Source organism: Galeopterus variegatus, unplaced genomic scaffold, assembly GCF_000696425.1.
Source record: "Galeopterus variegatus unplaced genomic scaffold, G_variegatus-3.0.2 Scaffold445, whole genome shotgun sequence".
NCBI lineage: Eukaryota > Metazoa > Chordata > Mammalia > Dermoptera > Cynocephalidae > Galeopterus > Galeopterus variegatus.
This window is the reverse complement of record NW_007726556.1, coordinates 469,093-485,747: the sequence shown is the minus strand read 5'-3', so window position 1 is coordinate 485,747 and position 16,655 is coordinate 469,093. Positions and strand designations below refer to the sequence as shown.

At 40.9% G+C, this 16,655-nt stretch overlaps 1 protein-coding gene across 2 annotated transcripts in view; it reads left to right on the top strand.

Moving 5' to 3' along the window:
• UBE4B (ubiquitination factor E4B) overlaps nucleotides 1–4,088 on the top strand; it is a 126,082-nt gene extending 121,994 nt beyond the window's left edge. For both annotated transcript variants that reach the window (XM_008568820.1, XM_008568821.1), the window contains 3 exons: nucleotides 1,462–1,636; nucleotides 2,218–2,364; nucleotides 2,724–4,088. In XM_008568820.1, the coding sequence (XP_008567042.1) occupies nucleotides 1,462–1,636; nucleotides 2,218–2,364; nucleotides 2,724–2,785 (384 nt within the window). In that variant the 3' untranslated portion in view covers nucleotides 2,786–4,088. The remainder of the gene's footprint in view (nucleotides 1–1,461; nucleotides 1,637–2,217; nucleotides 2,365–2,723) is intronic.
• The last annotated feature ends 12,567 nt before the right edge of the window (nucleotides 4,089–16,655 follow it).

The window sequence follows — 16,655 nt, the reverse complement described above, 5'->3', positions numbered from 1 at the left end:
GGATTTCAGTGTGAATCCACAGATAAAAATGACAGGTCCCACTGTTAAGAGTGAAAGCTCAGGGGAGCAAGAGCATGAACCAGGCCCCCACAGTAAAGCAGATCCTGAAGGCAGGAGCTGTTCTTCCAGGCCTTGCCTGAGTCTGCGGCAGCAAGAGTCCTGACCCAGCAGAAGGGACAGGGTGGGCCCAGCTGGCCCTGCCGCTGCTTGCGCTGGGGGGAGGGGCATTGGGGAAGGGCGTGCTTTGGAGTTGCAATCGACACAGCCCAACCACAGCAGGCTGGCTAGCACCCAGCCCTGTGCCTGTGACACACTTGTTAATTCTTACAGCCTTGCAGTCTTAGGGTCAGTGAGAGATGGACAGACAGACAATCCTCTCTCCATTTGGGGGGTGGGGGCACAAGGATGAACAAAGCCTGAAACACTGACGCTTGTTTATTTAACAGTGGAACTTCATTTCAGTCTAAATTTTTTGGTGTTACCCAATATGATTAGAGATCATGGTCCCATCATAGGGTCTCAGATTTAATCATTCCCCTCCTCTATTTGTCTCATTGTCATTAAATCAACAAATAGCTACTGTTTTGCTATAAATGCAGAATATGATATACTTTGGCATTTTGTAGTGGCAGCAGTTTACATGAATCAGGCACCTGTGAGATAGGTGTTACTATACCTACCCATTTTACACCAAAGGAAATGGGCTCGGGAGAGTTGGGGATTTGCCTCAGGCCACGTAGCTGGTAGGTGGTAGAGCCAGAATTCACATCCAGCTTTGTCTGGGTCCATGCTGTGCACTTGTTTCTAGTCGCCACTTTCCCTCTCAGGGACACAAATCATGTCTGTTCCCAGACCCATTCACCCATTGATCAGGTGGTCTAATGACAGCAGAGCACCTGGCATTTGATAGTGTTGAACTAAGTGATCTTAAAGAAGGATTGATCGTGAGTGGGAGAAAGCTCCTTTTGAGTATAAACAATATTGGGTTTTTGTTTTTTTTTTTTTTACCATGTTTATCTTTATGGAAGAGAGCTGAAATTTCCACCTCCCTTCAGGCTGCTAGGGCGCTGTGCCCCGCAAGGACTGAAACAGTCTAGATTTCCTTCTCTTTTTAATGTTTAAACTTTAAAAGAAATGCACGCTAGCTGTGAAAATCAAAGTCAGAACCCCCCATTTGCCTCAGTCCCACAGCCCGCAGCAGAGGCAATGACCTCGCACAACGTGGCACATGTTGTTCTGTCTTTCTCTATACGTTTGTAAGTGCAAAAAGTATATACTTTTATGTGGCTATAAATGCATAAAAGACTGGAATAAGTATAATATATAATTGCATATAATTTTAGGCCTTTTTTAGGAGGGAAAAACAAGACCACAAGTGGATCATAGTTTGGATATTTTCCGCAGCTTGCTTTTTCTACCTAAAATATGTTCATGCCTCACGTTGCCTTTCCTCATTTGCAGAGATCCTACAGCAAGGAATTGTTTGAAGAAGTTATTTCAAAGATGCGGAAGGCAGGGATCAAATCCACAATAGCAATAGAGAAATTTAAACTTCTTGCTGAGAAAGTGGAGGAGATAGTGGCCAAGAACGCACGTGCAGAGATCGACTACAGTGATGCTCCAGACGAGTTCAGAGGCAAGTAGACCCGCCTTTTTCATGCTGAAGTCTTTGATTTGAGTTTACTTGAAATATGTAACATTAAATGAGTACATACTGTGCTTTTCATTTTTTAATGGTGTGCGGTAGTTGCTCTTTGAAACACCTTGTCTGAAATTATATTTGCCTATTTTTAGCTTATACGGTAAATGAAAAGGAGATAACATTCTTAGCCTGATTTCAAACCAGATAACAACCCTGAGGATTTTTAAGGCCAGTGTTGCCTTTGCAAGGGAGGATTCACATTTTCAAAGAAGAATTCCAAGAAGTCCTAAGACAAAGGCACCTGGTTGTGGGGCCTGCTGCTATGTCTTTCCTAGTGTTGTCTTTGTCTGTCTCCTCCCAGCAGTAGCTGACAGAAGGGTACTTCCCCTCTTCAGAAGACGATGTGTGTGCCTGTATCTAATGCTGATTTCCTTCTAAACTTGGGGGCCCAGCGAGGGTCATTCGATTGCTTTTCATTTGGATATATTTTCCACTGGTAGAGGCTTTGTGTTGTTTTCTTTTTCAGTTTTAGGCTCCACTGTTAGACTGGAGTTTGCTTTGCTTTGTCTCTGCAGACCCTCTGATGGACACCCTGATGACCGACCCCGTGCGGCTGCCCTCCGGCACCATCATGGACCGCTCCATCATCCTGCGGCACTTGCTCAACTCCCCCACGGACCCCTTCAACCGGCAAACGCTGACTGAGAGCATGCTGCAGCCAGGTAGAGCATGCTGCAGCCAGGTAGAGCATGCTGCAGCCAGGTAGAGCTGCGGTGCCAGCGCAGGGCTGGTTTGTGGAGCCCAAGCCACGTGTCAGAGATTAAGCGAGAGAGGGCAATTGATCAAACCCAGAAACTACCTAGTTTATGACACTTTTGATGGAAAAGACACAAATGCTCTTTGCTCTTTTTCACTGTCGACATCTAGTCTTTCCTTCCCATGTCCTCTTTCTTCTGTGGTCTTCAGCTTAGGGAGGGAATGAGTGGCCCTTTCTTTCCATTTACACAGAGCTGCGAGCATCGTCTCTCAGGAAGAGCCCTCCCATCTGGGCATTAATCCTCCTGTCTTTTTCTTTCCTCAGTGCCAGAACTGAAAGAACAGATTCAGGCATGGATGAGAGAGAAACAGAACAGCGATCATTAAGCCGTCCCCTTCGCCCACCCTCTGCTAGACACAGCCACGGCGGGCAAGGCAGGCAGCAGCAGCATCTGTGGTGAAACTGCTGTTCACGCGTTGGAGGCCAGATGTGGCAGAACACCCCGAGAGCCCACCCAGAGCGACCAAATGGAAGAGATCTGAAAGGACATGAATGCAAAGAGGAGCCCGATTCCTGTACATATATTTAAGTGACAAACATAATCAAAAGCTTGAGGGACGAGTTTTACAATTGCTTGTATAATAAAACATGTCCTTCATATGTCACAATTTGGGGCTTTTGCAATGGAAGTCTTTTAGTGATGACCAGTGGGTCTGGGCAGCAACCCCCTTCATCTTTTTTTTTTTTTTTTTTAATCTGGTATCCGTTGATTTGATTGTGATTAGAGAACCTTGGACATTTTGCTGCTAAAGAATCTTTCCCCTTCCTGCCCCTACTTGCACTGCTGTGGATTTTTTTTAAGAGAAGCAAAAACAAAAATAAATTCCTTTCCCTGCCCCGCAAACATATATTCTGTGAGATAACTGTGCCTGCGACAAAGTGTTAATCCTGGGATCGTATTTTTATATCATATTCACATATTTGTTTTTTTAATTGGTGTTAGATGACATGATTAATAAAAAAGGCAAGATATTTTCAGAATTTGAATTTTAGTTTTTATTTTTTTTTTCTTTAGAAATGTCCCTTTTAAATTTTTTTATTCTAAACAAAATGAAGAGTATCCTGTTGCTCTGGTCCTTACAGTAAGCCCTCTATTTGGGATCTAAGGAGCAGTTGCAGCAGAGGACAGTTTGAGTATATCAGGACTTATGTGACTTATAGGTTTTGGTGGGGAGGGTGAGGGTTGGTTTTTTTAATGCTGCGTGACAGCTCGAAACCTTTACAGTTATCCTATGAGGGTAAATTAATTCCTCAACCCTTGAGTCTGTGAGTTCGAGGCAGGGGGTCATTTGTATGATGTGTCCTTTGGGGTTCGAGCTTACCAAAGCAAAAAAGGGTGCAAGAAATGTGGAAGGATGTCTGCTTGTTTAACACACACACAGACACAGCCACTCCCACGCACACAAGCAGAAGACTTTTTGTATTACTGCTCCCTACTTAACATACTTGAATTCTTGAATTTCCTTTGGGGTAAAAAAGGATTTGAAACCATAAAGTGTTTTGAAAAAATTAAATCTATAAAAACATACTTTCTTTTTTCTTTTCCTTTTTTCCCCCCTCCACAGACAATGTCCTCTGTTCAGTTCCTAACGCAAACTACAATAAATGGTGATACACGTTCAGAAGGAATTTTCTTTGAGTCTCTCTTCTTTTTGTGGAAAAAAAGGGGGGGGGGACGTAAACAAGAGCCCAATGAGCTTGCAAGCCTGGATTATCTTCTCTGGAGCCAATTAGGATTGCTATTTTTAAGATAAAACTTTCCCGTTCGTGTCAGTCCTGATGCTGCATTTGGTTCTCATTTCATTTCACTGTTTGCTGGTTTGAAGGGGGTGAGCCTTGGCACGTTCCATCTTCTGCCCTTCTCCAGTTGTCACCCTACTCAGATATCTTTTCCCTGAACTTCAAGATTCCTACTCAAGCCCAACCCATTTGCATTAGCGTTTTCTTAGGCACTTCAGTTTACAAAACTGTTTCTACCAGCTCGTGAAATAATGACAGTAACACTGATGGCAAGCACTTCTATAGCATTTCCTGTGCGCAGGGCACCACGCAAAGGCCTTGACACTAATGGTTTCGTCCTCTAGGAAGACAATTATCTCTGCTTGGTTTTTTAAAAATAAGTCAGGGTGTGGGATGTGCAGAGGTAGGTAGCTTGCCCACTGTCACCTGGCTGGTTAGTTGAGGAGCAGATATCCAGCCTCTATGTCTGCTCCTTCACTAGAGCCCGTGTGGACTTAATCACTTTTTTTTTTCCCAAAAAATACAATGTATTTGTTATAGCAAAACCTTTAGACAATATAAATTAGAAAAAAGAAGAAAATGAACATCACCCATAGTCCCACCATGCAGATAATTTAGTTTACTTCTCACTGAGCTTCCATACATGTATGCTTATAAAATTGTGATGTTTACTGGTGTCTTCCCTGATCTTGTGTATTCGTCTCATGAATGTGTATTGCTTGTCTCCTGTTTGTCCAGGTGATAACCTCATAGGGTTCTGTTGTATTATTTGAATCCCTCCCCCACCCCCGTCGTCCTCCATGAATGTAATAAGATGCTGTTTGAAACCTCTGTATGCACTTGTTGTTTTGAATATTCAGAATTTGGAGGTTTTGGGGACCTTCTGCCAGGTAGCTCCCTGCCTGTGCCATCTCTAAGGGGAAAGATGCTTTGGATTTCTGTTTTTAGAGTTTCAGGGTTGCTGTTTTATAGAAACATGTATTTGCTTTCAATCTGTTTATTATGAATATTAAAATAAATTCAAAAATATTTTTATAGTAGGTCTTGGCTAAAAGGAAGATTGTCAAAGAGGAAAGAGAATCTGCAAATCAGATCAGCAGAAGAGAAATGATCCTTGGGAGAAAGATGATTAAAATAACTTCTTGTGTTGTGTAGGCTTTTTAAAGGAGTTGATAGAATATCTTGAAAAGAATAGCTGAGCACATTACTTTGTTCACTTTTTGTCACCTTTGGGTTTGGTACACAAAATAGTGAATTTCATGATGTTTTCGTTGGGGTACTAAAGGGTCATAAATAGGCCCCATCTAACTGGGTAAGTTTTTAATTGAAGGGAAACATCCATAGTTGCCTGTTGGTATCGGCTGGTGTTGGGCTGGAGGAAGTCTGCCGGGATTGATCGGTCCTTCACATTCATGAGTATATTCTGTGTGCAAGCCACTCTGAAACGTGTTGATCCTCAATAACCATGTGATGGAGATCACGTAGCGGGACTGGCACATGAATCTAGGCCGTCTGGGCATTAGACCTGATCTCTTCACCACTCCTGCTGTATGGTAACACTGTGCTCCAGAATGGGCCAAGTCCGGCGTGGTTCAGAATGCCCAGTGAGATACGGAGAAGCAGCGTAGTATTCTGGAAGGAACGTTGGCCTGGGGGTCAGCTCTAGACCTCATCCTCATTTTAAATGATTAAATAACTTCCATTTCACGGCTTTCATTCATCACCAGCCACTTACTGTTGACCCCAAATTTATATCTCCAGCCCAGATCCCGTCTCCTGGAACGCAGACACTGGGCATCTCAGATGTCTAAAAGGCCCTCAGACTTAACATGTCCAGATCTAAATTCCTTTATACATCAGCCCAAACCTGCTCCTCTTAGTCTCCCCATCGCAGTAAATGACAACTCCATCCTTCCCAATCACGCGGGCCAGAAACCTTGGAGTCATCCTTGACTCCTCCGTCGTGCTCTCCTCCTGCATCCCTTCTGTCCACGAACCTCTCAGCTACACAATGTGTCCCAGAACTCAACCACTTCTCACCAGGTCCTCTGCTGTTACTCTGGTCTGAGTCATTGTTGGTTTTCTCCTGGATTATTCCAGGAACATCATAACTGGTCTTCCTGCTGCTTCTCTTGTCCTTCTTTCTTAAAACAGCAGCCGGAATGTTCTTGTTAAAACTTAACTAAGATCATATCACTTCTGTACTCAAAACCCTCCAATGGTTTCCCAACCCCCTCTGAATAAAAGACATCCTTATAATAGCCTAGAAGGCAATACACTCCCAATCCATTATGTCTCTGACCTCGTCCCCTGCAGCTCGTCCCCTCACTCCACGTGCCTCATGGCTCTCCGCCCTGCTAGGGCTCTTGTACTTGCTGCTTCCTCTATGAGGAATCCTCTTCCCACAGATGTACATGAGTCATCCACTCCCTTATTTGCTTTAGGTCTTTTCTCAAATATCACCTCAATGATTCCTTCCCTGTCTACCCTATTTAAAATGTTATTCACTCACCACCCTTGCTCTCCCTTGCCACCCCTGCTGTTTTTTTTATTTTCTCCTTAGCATTTATCACTATGCAACATACTATATCTATTATTCACTTGTTTATAGCCTGTATCCCCCACTAGAGTGTAAGCCCAGCTAGGGGAGAGAGATTTTAGTCTGTTCTAAATCTCCAGCACCGGGGCCGGCCTGTGGCTCACTTGGGTGAGTATGGTGCTGATAACACCAAGTCAAGGGTTAAGATCCCCTTACCAGTCATCTTTAAAAAAAATTAATTAATTAAAAATAAATAAATCTAGGCCGGCCCGTGGCTCACTCGGTAGAGTGCGGTGCTGATAACACCAAGTCAAGGGTTAAGATCCCCTTACCAGTCATCTTTAAAAAAAATTAATTAATTAAAAATAAATAAATCTAGGCCGGCCCGTGGCTCACTCGGTAGAGTGCGGTGCTGATAACACCAAGGCCCCGGGTTCGGATCCTATATAGGGATGGCCGGTTTGCTCACTGGCTGAGCGTGGTGCTGACAACACCAAGCCAAGGGTTGAGATCCCCTTACCGGTCATCTTTTTAAAAAATAAAAATAAATTAAAAATAAATAAATAAATAAATAAATCTCCAGCACCAAGAAGAGTGCCTGGCACAGAGTAAATGTTCGATATATTTGTCAGGTGAATTGATGTCTTCATATATTTGTTTGTCATTCCAGTCGTCTCAGTTATCTATTGCTGCACAACAAAATCACCCCCAACATTTAGTGTCTTGATACAATAACAGCATTATTGATTTTTACAACCTAGACTCAGAAGTCACAGTGTCACTTCTGCCTTAGTCACAAACCTGCCTGGATTAAGAGGAAGGAATGTAGAACTCACACTACAATGGGAGGGATGTCAATGTCACACTGTTAGAAGAGCATCTGGGATGGAAGATATTGTTCTGGCCATCTTGCGAAATGAGATCTGCCACATTCCCCTCTGGCAACAATTTACATTCTTCCTACCTGCAAAATGCATTCATTCCTTCCCCCAGGACTTCTAAATTTCATCCCATGTTGGCATCAGCTTGAAGTCTAGCATCTTGCCATCCAAATCAAGCCTAGGTGCAGATGAGGCTTCTTGGATGAGATTTTTTGGGGTAGTTTCTTGAGTGCCATTCCTCTGGATCTAAAGATCTGTGAACTAAAGATACATGTTTACACACACACACGCACACACCATACAATGATGGGACAGGCATCGGAAAACCATTATACATACTCCTATTCAAAAAGCTGGAACATGAGAGCACCTAGGAGAATGACTGGTCCATAGTAATTCTGAAATCCAGCCAGGCACACGTCACCTGTTCCTTATTCAGGGTTCAGTCCTACAGCCTGAGAGTTGTCACCAAGCCTCTCAGCTCTGCCCTCTGGGCTTATGGTTTTTGACTGAATCTTTTCTTCCTTTTTCCATTAAAAGAACTGTTTGCAACTATGTAGCCTTCTCTGTTTTCTGCTCATAAAAAAAAAGATGGGGAGTGAGGTTCAAAAGTCTCTTTTCATGTTGTGCTTTCTCTGCCCCTTTTCATTTAAGCTGGAAGTTCTTTACCAGACCAATTCTCTTAAAATTTTGTGGGTTTTTTATGAATCCTTTTGGAGTTTACTCTATTAGACAAAAAACACAACCAATCTCTTTAAGATAAACTCTTCTCTGTTTTGGGTTCCCTAAGAAACCTTAAATCTTTCTGAGGTCTTAACAAAGGTTTTTATGTTCTTAGCCTCATCTTTAGATATATTACATTCTTGGCCTCATCTTTATGTGTTTTCCTGACAGTGCTCTATATTTGATTTCTGCCCGGAAGCCATTTCTTAATTTTTTAATTGTCTACCGGTTCTTCTCACATTTTTTCATAGACAGTGAGAAGAAGCCAAGAGGTACTTTCATTATTCGACCTTGAAACTCCCTGCCTCAATCATCGAGTTCACCAGGTACATTTTTCCACGTCAGCACAGACAACAAAGGTCCCAAAGCCAATGCCAGGTGCTTTGTTGCAACAGCACCTGCTTCCAAGGACCTAACTCTTGCTGCTAAACCACCCAAAAGTAGCAGCTTAACACAGAAACTGTAATTTTATTATCATCGATCATGGTTTGGGGGTTGACTGAGCTTAGTCAGGCAGTTCTCACTCAGGGATTGTGCACACTGGCCGCCACGGGCTGGCTGGGGCTGGAGTCATCCTGAAGATGTCCTTGCTGACATCTGGCAGCTGGCAGCTGGCTGGCACACCTGCACACGGCCTTGCTGGGGCTGCTTGGCTTCCACATGCAGCACAGTGACCAGGCGAAAGGAATAGGCAGAGGCTGGTTTTTTATGACCTAGCCACACAGAAGTCATACAGTATCACTTCCGATGCAGTCACAGGCATGCTCAGTTTCAAGGGAAGGGAATAGAGACCATCTTAGAAAATACAATCAATTTGGGGCCGGCCCGGTGGCGCACTGCTACAGTGCGCCGCTTGGGAAGCGCGGCGGCTCTCCCACCGAGGGTTTGGATCCCACATACAGACCGGCTGCTCACTGGCTGAGCGAGGAGCAGGGGCAACACCGAGAGTTGCCGGTCCCGGTCCGGTACGGGCGCGACACTGAGGGTTGCGATCCATTGCCGGTCACGAAAAAAGACAATAAAAAAAGAAAATACAATCAATCACACAGGTTTCTCCCATCTGTAATTTGTCTATCCTTAGGTACTTTCTTTCCTGCTCATTTTCCTGATGTTTTATAGATGTTCTTTTGTATTTCTCTAGAAATTACTCCCTACTCAATTTTTTTTTCTTGGCAGCTGGCCGGTACAGGGATCCAAACTCTTGGCCCTGGTGTTATAACACAGCACTGTCACCGATGGACCCAATCCCTAGTCGATTTTAGATGTTGCAAATAACTTTTCACAATCTGTTATTTCTTTTATAGTTCTGTTGTGATCTTTTTTTAATAGAAATTCTGAATTTTAGTATTGTTATATCGATCTGTATTTTTATTTATGGATGTGTGGGGGGTTTTTTATTGAAGTAAAGTTCACATAACTTACAATTAATCAACTTAAAGTATACAACTCAGTGACATTGACTGTATTCGCAATGTTGTGCAATGATCAGCTCTCTCTAATTTCAAAACTGCGGATATGGTGTGAGGGCCTTAAGCTTTCTTAATTTAATCTTTTGAATACAGAGTGTATACGCATAGTTCAAAATGCAAGAGACAGCAAAGAATAGTGAGAGAAAAGACAGCCTCGTCCTTCCCACCCTGTCCTCCAGCTTTCCAGTGCGGCTCCCAGGAAACAACTCCTCTAGCCGTTGTCTTTTTAGAGATGGTAGTTCTATAATGTCCTGCACCTTGCCTTTTTCACATAAAAAATACACCTTGGGATTCATTCTTTTTCCCAGCAGCACATATATTCTGTTATTACTAAGTCACCTATTATAGCAAAGGCTGATTCCAATCTGAGTTACCTCAAACAGTGATGCAGTGAATAACCTTGCAAATGGGTTATTTTGCATGTGTGCAAATATCTGTTAAGGTAAACTCCTAGATCAAAGCTTATATACATGGGCCGGCCCCGTGGCGCACTCGGGAGAGTGCCGCGCTGGGAGCGCAGTGGCGCTGGGAGCACAGCAACGCTCCTGCCACGGGTTTGGATCCTATATAGGAATGGCCAGTGTGCTCACTGGCTGAGCGCGGTGTGGGCGACCCCACACCAAGGGTTGCGATCCCCTTACCGGTCACAAAAAAGACAAAAAAAAAAAAGCTTATATACAATTGTAATTTTGCTATATATTGTTGACTTGCTCTCCATTGGAGTTGTACCATTTATTTCTCACCAGCAATGTCCAGGAACCTCTTTTGGGAGTAGACAGGGAAGGTTTCTCTGAAAAAGTATGATTTTATTGTATTTTTTTTAACAATTTTAAAAATTTTTATCAATATACAATGTAGTTAAAAAGTATTGTTTAAAACTGAAGAAAGTAATGGAGAGAGGTCTGCAAAGATCTGTGGAAAGAGGGGTCCAGGCACTCTTCTGTTTGCAGTGAAAACAACCAGGGGCAGAAACGCCCAGTGGAAGTTCTCCTGGTGAGTTTAAGGAATTAGCTAGGAAGCCTATGTTGCTGGAGGTAAGTGAGCAGGGCAGTGGGTGGTGGGAGATGAGGATAGAGAAATTGAGAGATACGGAGACATGATGGCTGCACCCTGTAGGCCACTGTGAAGACCTTGCTTTTACCTTGAGTGAGAACTGCTACTGGAAGGCTTGAGCAGAGGAGTGACATTAGATGACTTTTGTCATTTAATGTGATCAACTCTGGCCACTATAGAGGATACAGTGAAACGGGGTGGGCAGGAGTGGAAACGTGGAAGTAGAGAGACCCACAGGAAGGCTATTGCAGGGAGTCCGGAAGACGATGGAAGTTTAGACCAGGGCAGTGCTAGCAGAGGAAGTCAAGTGTGGAGGTTCTGGAAACATTTTGAAGGTAGAGCCAAAAGGGTTTGTTGACTGATTGGATGTGGAGAACAAGAGAAAGAAAGGGATTAAAACTTGGCCCTAAAATGATTGGCTTGAACAACTTGAGAGGTGGAGTTGTCATTTACTGTGATGGGGACGACTGAGAGGACAGTAACTTGCGGGTAGGAGGATGCAGACACTTCGTTCATCTTAAACTGACAATGATTTTGCCTTCCAAGTGACCATGTCAAACAGGTGATTGGGTATCCGATCCTGCAGTTCATGGCAGAGATCCAGATTAGAGATATTAGTTCAGGAATCATTCCTATACTTTACAAATGCTAAGTTGTTTTATCTATGAGTATGGTATAAATATCTTTTATTTTGTTTGTCTTTTTAAAAAAATATTCTACTATAAGAGTTTACATTTTTCTCTGTAATGATTTTGTGCATTTGTTAGTTTATTTTCCATTTGTTCTATAGGGTTTATTGATGTTATAAAAGATATCTTTTCTATTATGTGTTCTAGTTGGATATTATTGGTATAGAGATATCTTACGATTTTTTTCAAGTTTATCTTATATCCAGCCATCTTTCAGAAATCTTATTATTTCTGTGTGTGATTCTCGATGGGTTTTCTACATAGATAAGTGTATCATCTGCAAATAAAGGTAGTTTTGCCTCTTCCTTTCCAATTATTACACCATTTATTTCTTTTTCTTCTCTTATTGCATTGGTAAGGACTTTCAGCACTCTGTTGAACAGAAAAAGTCATACTAGGCATCTTTGCCTTGTTTCAGAACTAAATGGGAATGCATATAAAAATGTTGTTAATAATCGGCCATGTGACCATTGTAGAATTTTGGGAGATAGTCTCTTTTTTTCACATTTAAGATTTTATTCTGGTTATAAAACTAACTAATGAACATTGTAGAAAATCAGGAAAAGATAAAAAAAAATTAGGAGAAAATAAAAATCAAGCATAACTTCATCACCATTAGGGGTTATAAAGAGATTGTGTTTAGCAAGTTGCACAGTTTCCTTCTAATTTATTTGTTTTTGCTTTTGTTTTGTTTTTGACTGCTGGCCAGTACAGGAATCAAACGCTGAACCTTGGTTTTATCAGCACCATGCTCTAACCAACTGAACTAACTGGCCAGCCTTCCTTCTGTTTTGATTTTAAGAAAGTTTCTATGTTAAATAGATATTGAAAATTACCAAGAGCTTTTTCTTCAACTATTGAATTAATCATGTGATTTTCACCCTAATACTATCATTGCTGAGAATTATACAGTTGAACTTTTTTTCAAAATTTCAAACTATTTTTGTATTTCTGCATGATTAGTTTCAGCTAGTTAATATTTTACTGAGGATTTTTACTCTCATGAGCAAAGAGTTAATGAACCCATGCTTTCCTTATCTTTGGTTCATTCTCATACACTTTTGGAATTAAAGATTTTATGAGCTTTATAAAATTAGTTGGGAATATTTTATATTGAGTAAATATTCAAAATATATTTATGAGAACCTGCTGTGTTCCAGGTGCTGGAATATGAAACTTATATTTAGAACATAAATAGGAATTTATATTCTAGTGGGAGAGGACAAACAATAAACACGATAACATTTTCATTATTGCTTGGAGAGAAAAAAAGAAAAAAATGAAATTAAACTTAAAAAGCAAGGTAAACAAGTAAAATATTCAGTTTGGTAGATGATTGTAAATGCTAAGGAAAAAAATAAAATAGGGGAGAGGGAGGTGAGTGAGTTTCAATTTTATCTCGGGTGGATAGGCGAGGTCCACTGAGAAGATAACATGTAATCTTTCCCCTTTTATTGGTTTTCTGTAACAACTTGTATATGATAGGGATCATGTGTTCTTTGAAAGATTGGTAGAATTCTCATTAAAAAATCAGAGCCTTGGCTTTTTTGTTATGCGATACAGTTAGAGACGAAGGGGAGATATAAGGACCATTTCACTTTCCCTGCTGGTAACTGTAAACAAGTAGTTGAAAATAATATTCCCTTTTATTATATTTGTGTTTATAGTTATTTTCCCTTTTCATTATGAACTGTATTTGTTTTTATGTTTTCTCTTTTTCGTTATTATTCTTGTCAGATGTTTCTCATTCTTGTTAATTTTTTTTTTTTTTTTTTTTTTCTTTTTCGTGACCGGTAAGGGGATCACAACCCTTGGTGTGGTGTCACCCGCACCGCACTCAGCAAGTGAGTGCACTGGCCAGTCCCATATAGGATCCGAACCCGTGGTGGGAGCTTCGCTGCGCTCCCAGCGCCGCACTCTCCCGAGTGTGCCACGGGGCCGGCCCTTTGTTAATTTTTTTAAAGAACCAACTATTTTATTTCTTATTGAAGCACAATATCCATACAGAGAAGCGGCACATGTCTGAACTGTACAGCCTGATAACTTGCATGGACAGAGTTATGCAATCAGCGCCTGATCAAGAAACATCATCACACATTGTACACATGTATTGAAATATAATTCTGTACCCCACAAATATGTATAATCAGTATATTTCAATACAAAAAAAAGAGACCACATCACTGGTCCCCCAGAATCCTCTTCCTGCTCTCTTCCAGTTGCTATGTCCCCCAAGACCCCAGGAGTAACCACTATCCAGACAAGAACCAACTTTTGATGTGGTTAATTTTGTTTATTGTATGCATTCATTGTTCTTAACCTTCTTATCCCCTCTTTCTGTTCTTTGGGTTTACTCTTGGTTTTTTCCTAGCCTCTTGAGTTGAATACATATTTTCTGATAAGTGTATTTAAAATGACAAATTTTCCCATAGTACTATGTTAGCTGTATTTCACCAAATTTGACATGTAGTTTTATACTGTTATTCATTTCTATGTCTTTCATAATCCCCCTATGTTTTTATTTTCAAGTGTTACTTAGTATTACAAAAATTTCCATACACACATACGATTAGTTCTGTAATTATCCATTTAAAATTGATTTCTAGTTTTATTGCATTGTGCTCTGAGAACAATTGTCAGAATGATCTTGATTCTTGGAATCTATCAAGGCTCCCCTGTGGCTTTAGACATCATTAAGTTTCATGACTGTTGTATGTATCTCAAAACAATGTGTATTCTCTGTTTATCAGGTATAAAATTCTAAATGTATTTATTAATCCCAGTTTATTAACTGTGTTATTTAAATCTCCTCTCTTTTTGCTTGCTTTTTTACCTGGTTTTGGGTTGATCTATTCATTTTAAAGAATGTGTGATAAAATCTCCAATCCAGTTGTTGACTTACTATTTCTCTCTGTGGTTTTTATCAGTAATTATACTTTTCGAAGTTATGTTGTAAGGAAGATATACTCATAGTTATTATATCTTCTTGATTATATTTCCTTTTGCCAGAATATAGTATCTCTTTTTGTCTATTATGAAGTTTTTCATATTAATTTCTGTCTTGTCTAATATTAAAATTGCTACTCTGGCATTGTTTTGATCCATATTTGTCTAATATATCTTTCTTTTTCCTTGTCCCCCCCCCCCACTTTTTATTATAAAATATCTATTCAGAAAAATACACAAAATATAGATGTTCAACTTAATGAATTATTATAAAACTTGGGTAATGACCACTCAGGCAAAGAAACTGAACATTTCAGTACCCCAGAAGGCCACCAAATTCTTATTCCTATCACAATGCTCCCAGCTCCCATCCACAGGTAAGCTTTATCCTGATTTCTACAGTAATCACTTCCTCACTTTTATTTATGGCTTGGTCACATAGGTAAACATCCCTAAACACAATAGCCTAATTCTGCCTGTTTTACAATTTTGTGCTAATATATTTAAATTTAATATTTTTAAACCTGTCTTTGCTCAATATTCCATCATAAGAGTGAGAATAGTCAGCTTGTCTGTGCTACTTATGGTTTGTTCATTTTTCAATGCTGTATACATTTATTTGTATAAATATACCAATTTATACTAATATTTTTAATCTATTTTACTGTTGGTGGACATTTGGGTCGTTACCAGTTTGGGGCTATTACGAATAATGGGACTATGAACATTCTTGAATGTATTTCAGAATCCATTTGATGCTGGACTTTGGATTTGGTGAAATGCACTTTCTGTATCTATTGAGATGTTAATGTAGTTTTTCATTTTAGTCTGTTACTATGGGGAATTACATCAATTAGTTTGAATGTTAAACAAACCTTCCAATCCTGGGAGAAAACCCACTAGTACATCATGTATTATTCTTTTTATGTATTGTTGGGTTCAATTTGCTAAAATTTTGTTAAGAATTTTTCCATTTGGCTGGCCAGTTAGCTCAGTTGGTTAGAGCATGGTGTTGATAACACCAAGGTCAAGAGTTTGGATCCCCATGCTGGCAATATTGGTTTGTAGTTATCTTTTCTTGTAATGTCTCCTGGTCTTAGTAACTTCCCCACTCACTTTTTCTCTCCTTTTGAGATCCAGTTTTCAAGGCCACTTCATTGCACAATTCAGTGATTCTGCATTATTACCAATGATACGATTTCTACTTGTATCCATATATGCGTACATACACATATACATATATTTTCATTTGTTTATTTTTTAATGTTTCCCCTCTCCTTGTCCCTTCTTGGTGTCTTCTGGTGAAATTTCTCACTTTTATCTTCTAACTCACTGATTCCTTCTTCGTATCCATTTTCCTATTAAACCCTATGTTTCCGATTAGTTTTTTAAAATAATGGCTTATTCCATTACTTGTTACCAATAGCCTCTCTTATCTCTTTGAAGGTATTTATTATGCTTATTTAAAACTTCTGCTGTGTCTAGTCCATTTGTTCTGCTTCCCCTGATTACAAGCTGTTTAGTTTATTGTCTGACTTACAGTTGTTTGCTCCTTAGATGTCTAGTTATTTTCTCATGAGTTCGTATTCCCCTGGATGCTAATGGCAATGTGTAGTGACCAAGGCCAAAGCTCAGGCCCTAGACTGTGCCCTCCTGGCGAGTGTGTGTGTCTGTGTGTGTTGGAGGGGATAGAGTTGGTGGCATTGAATTATAGGCCTCACAAGTCCCCATCTACCATCCCTGCAGGTCACCCTAACCTTCCTGGACCTCTCCCCCAGCATTGCTCTTTTCCATGAGCCTTTTACTTTGGTTGTGATCACCTAGTCCTTAGGGAATAGAGGAGAGAAGGGAACACTTGGGGTCAGCCTGTCTGCCAATGTCTGCTCTCTGCTCCTCACCATAGCCAGACGTCTGTACCTCTCTTTTACTGCTCCTGCACCGTGTTGCTTGGGAGAGGTGCAGGACTAGAAGGTGGTCAAGCAGAGGCAACATAGGGGAGGGAGAGGAACACCACCCAGCAGCTCTGCCCCAGGTCCCCTCCACCCACAGCCGCAGCCACACCCATTCTGCTCCCAGCTGCCAGTGCCTCCTGTCCCCAAACCCCACGCCTTCGGTCTCCCCAGGGATTTCTCAGTTCCACCTGCCTCCCTCTCTGT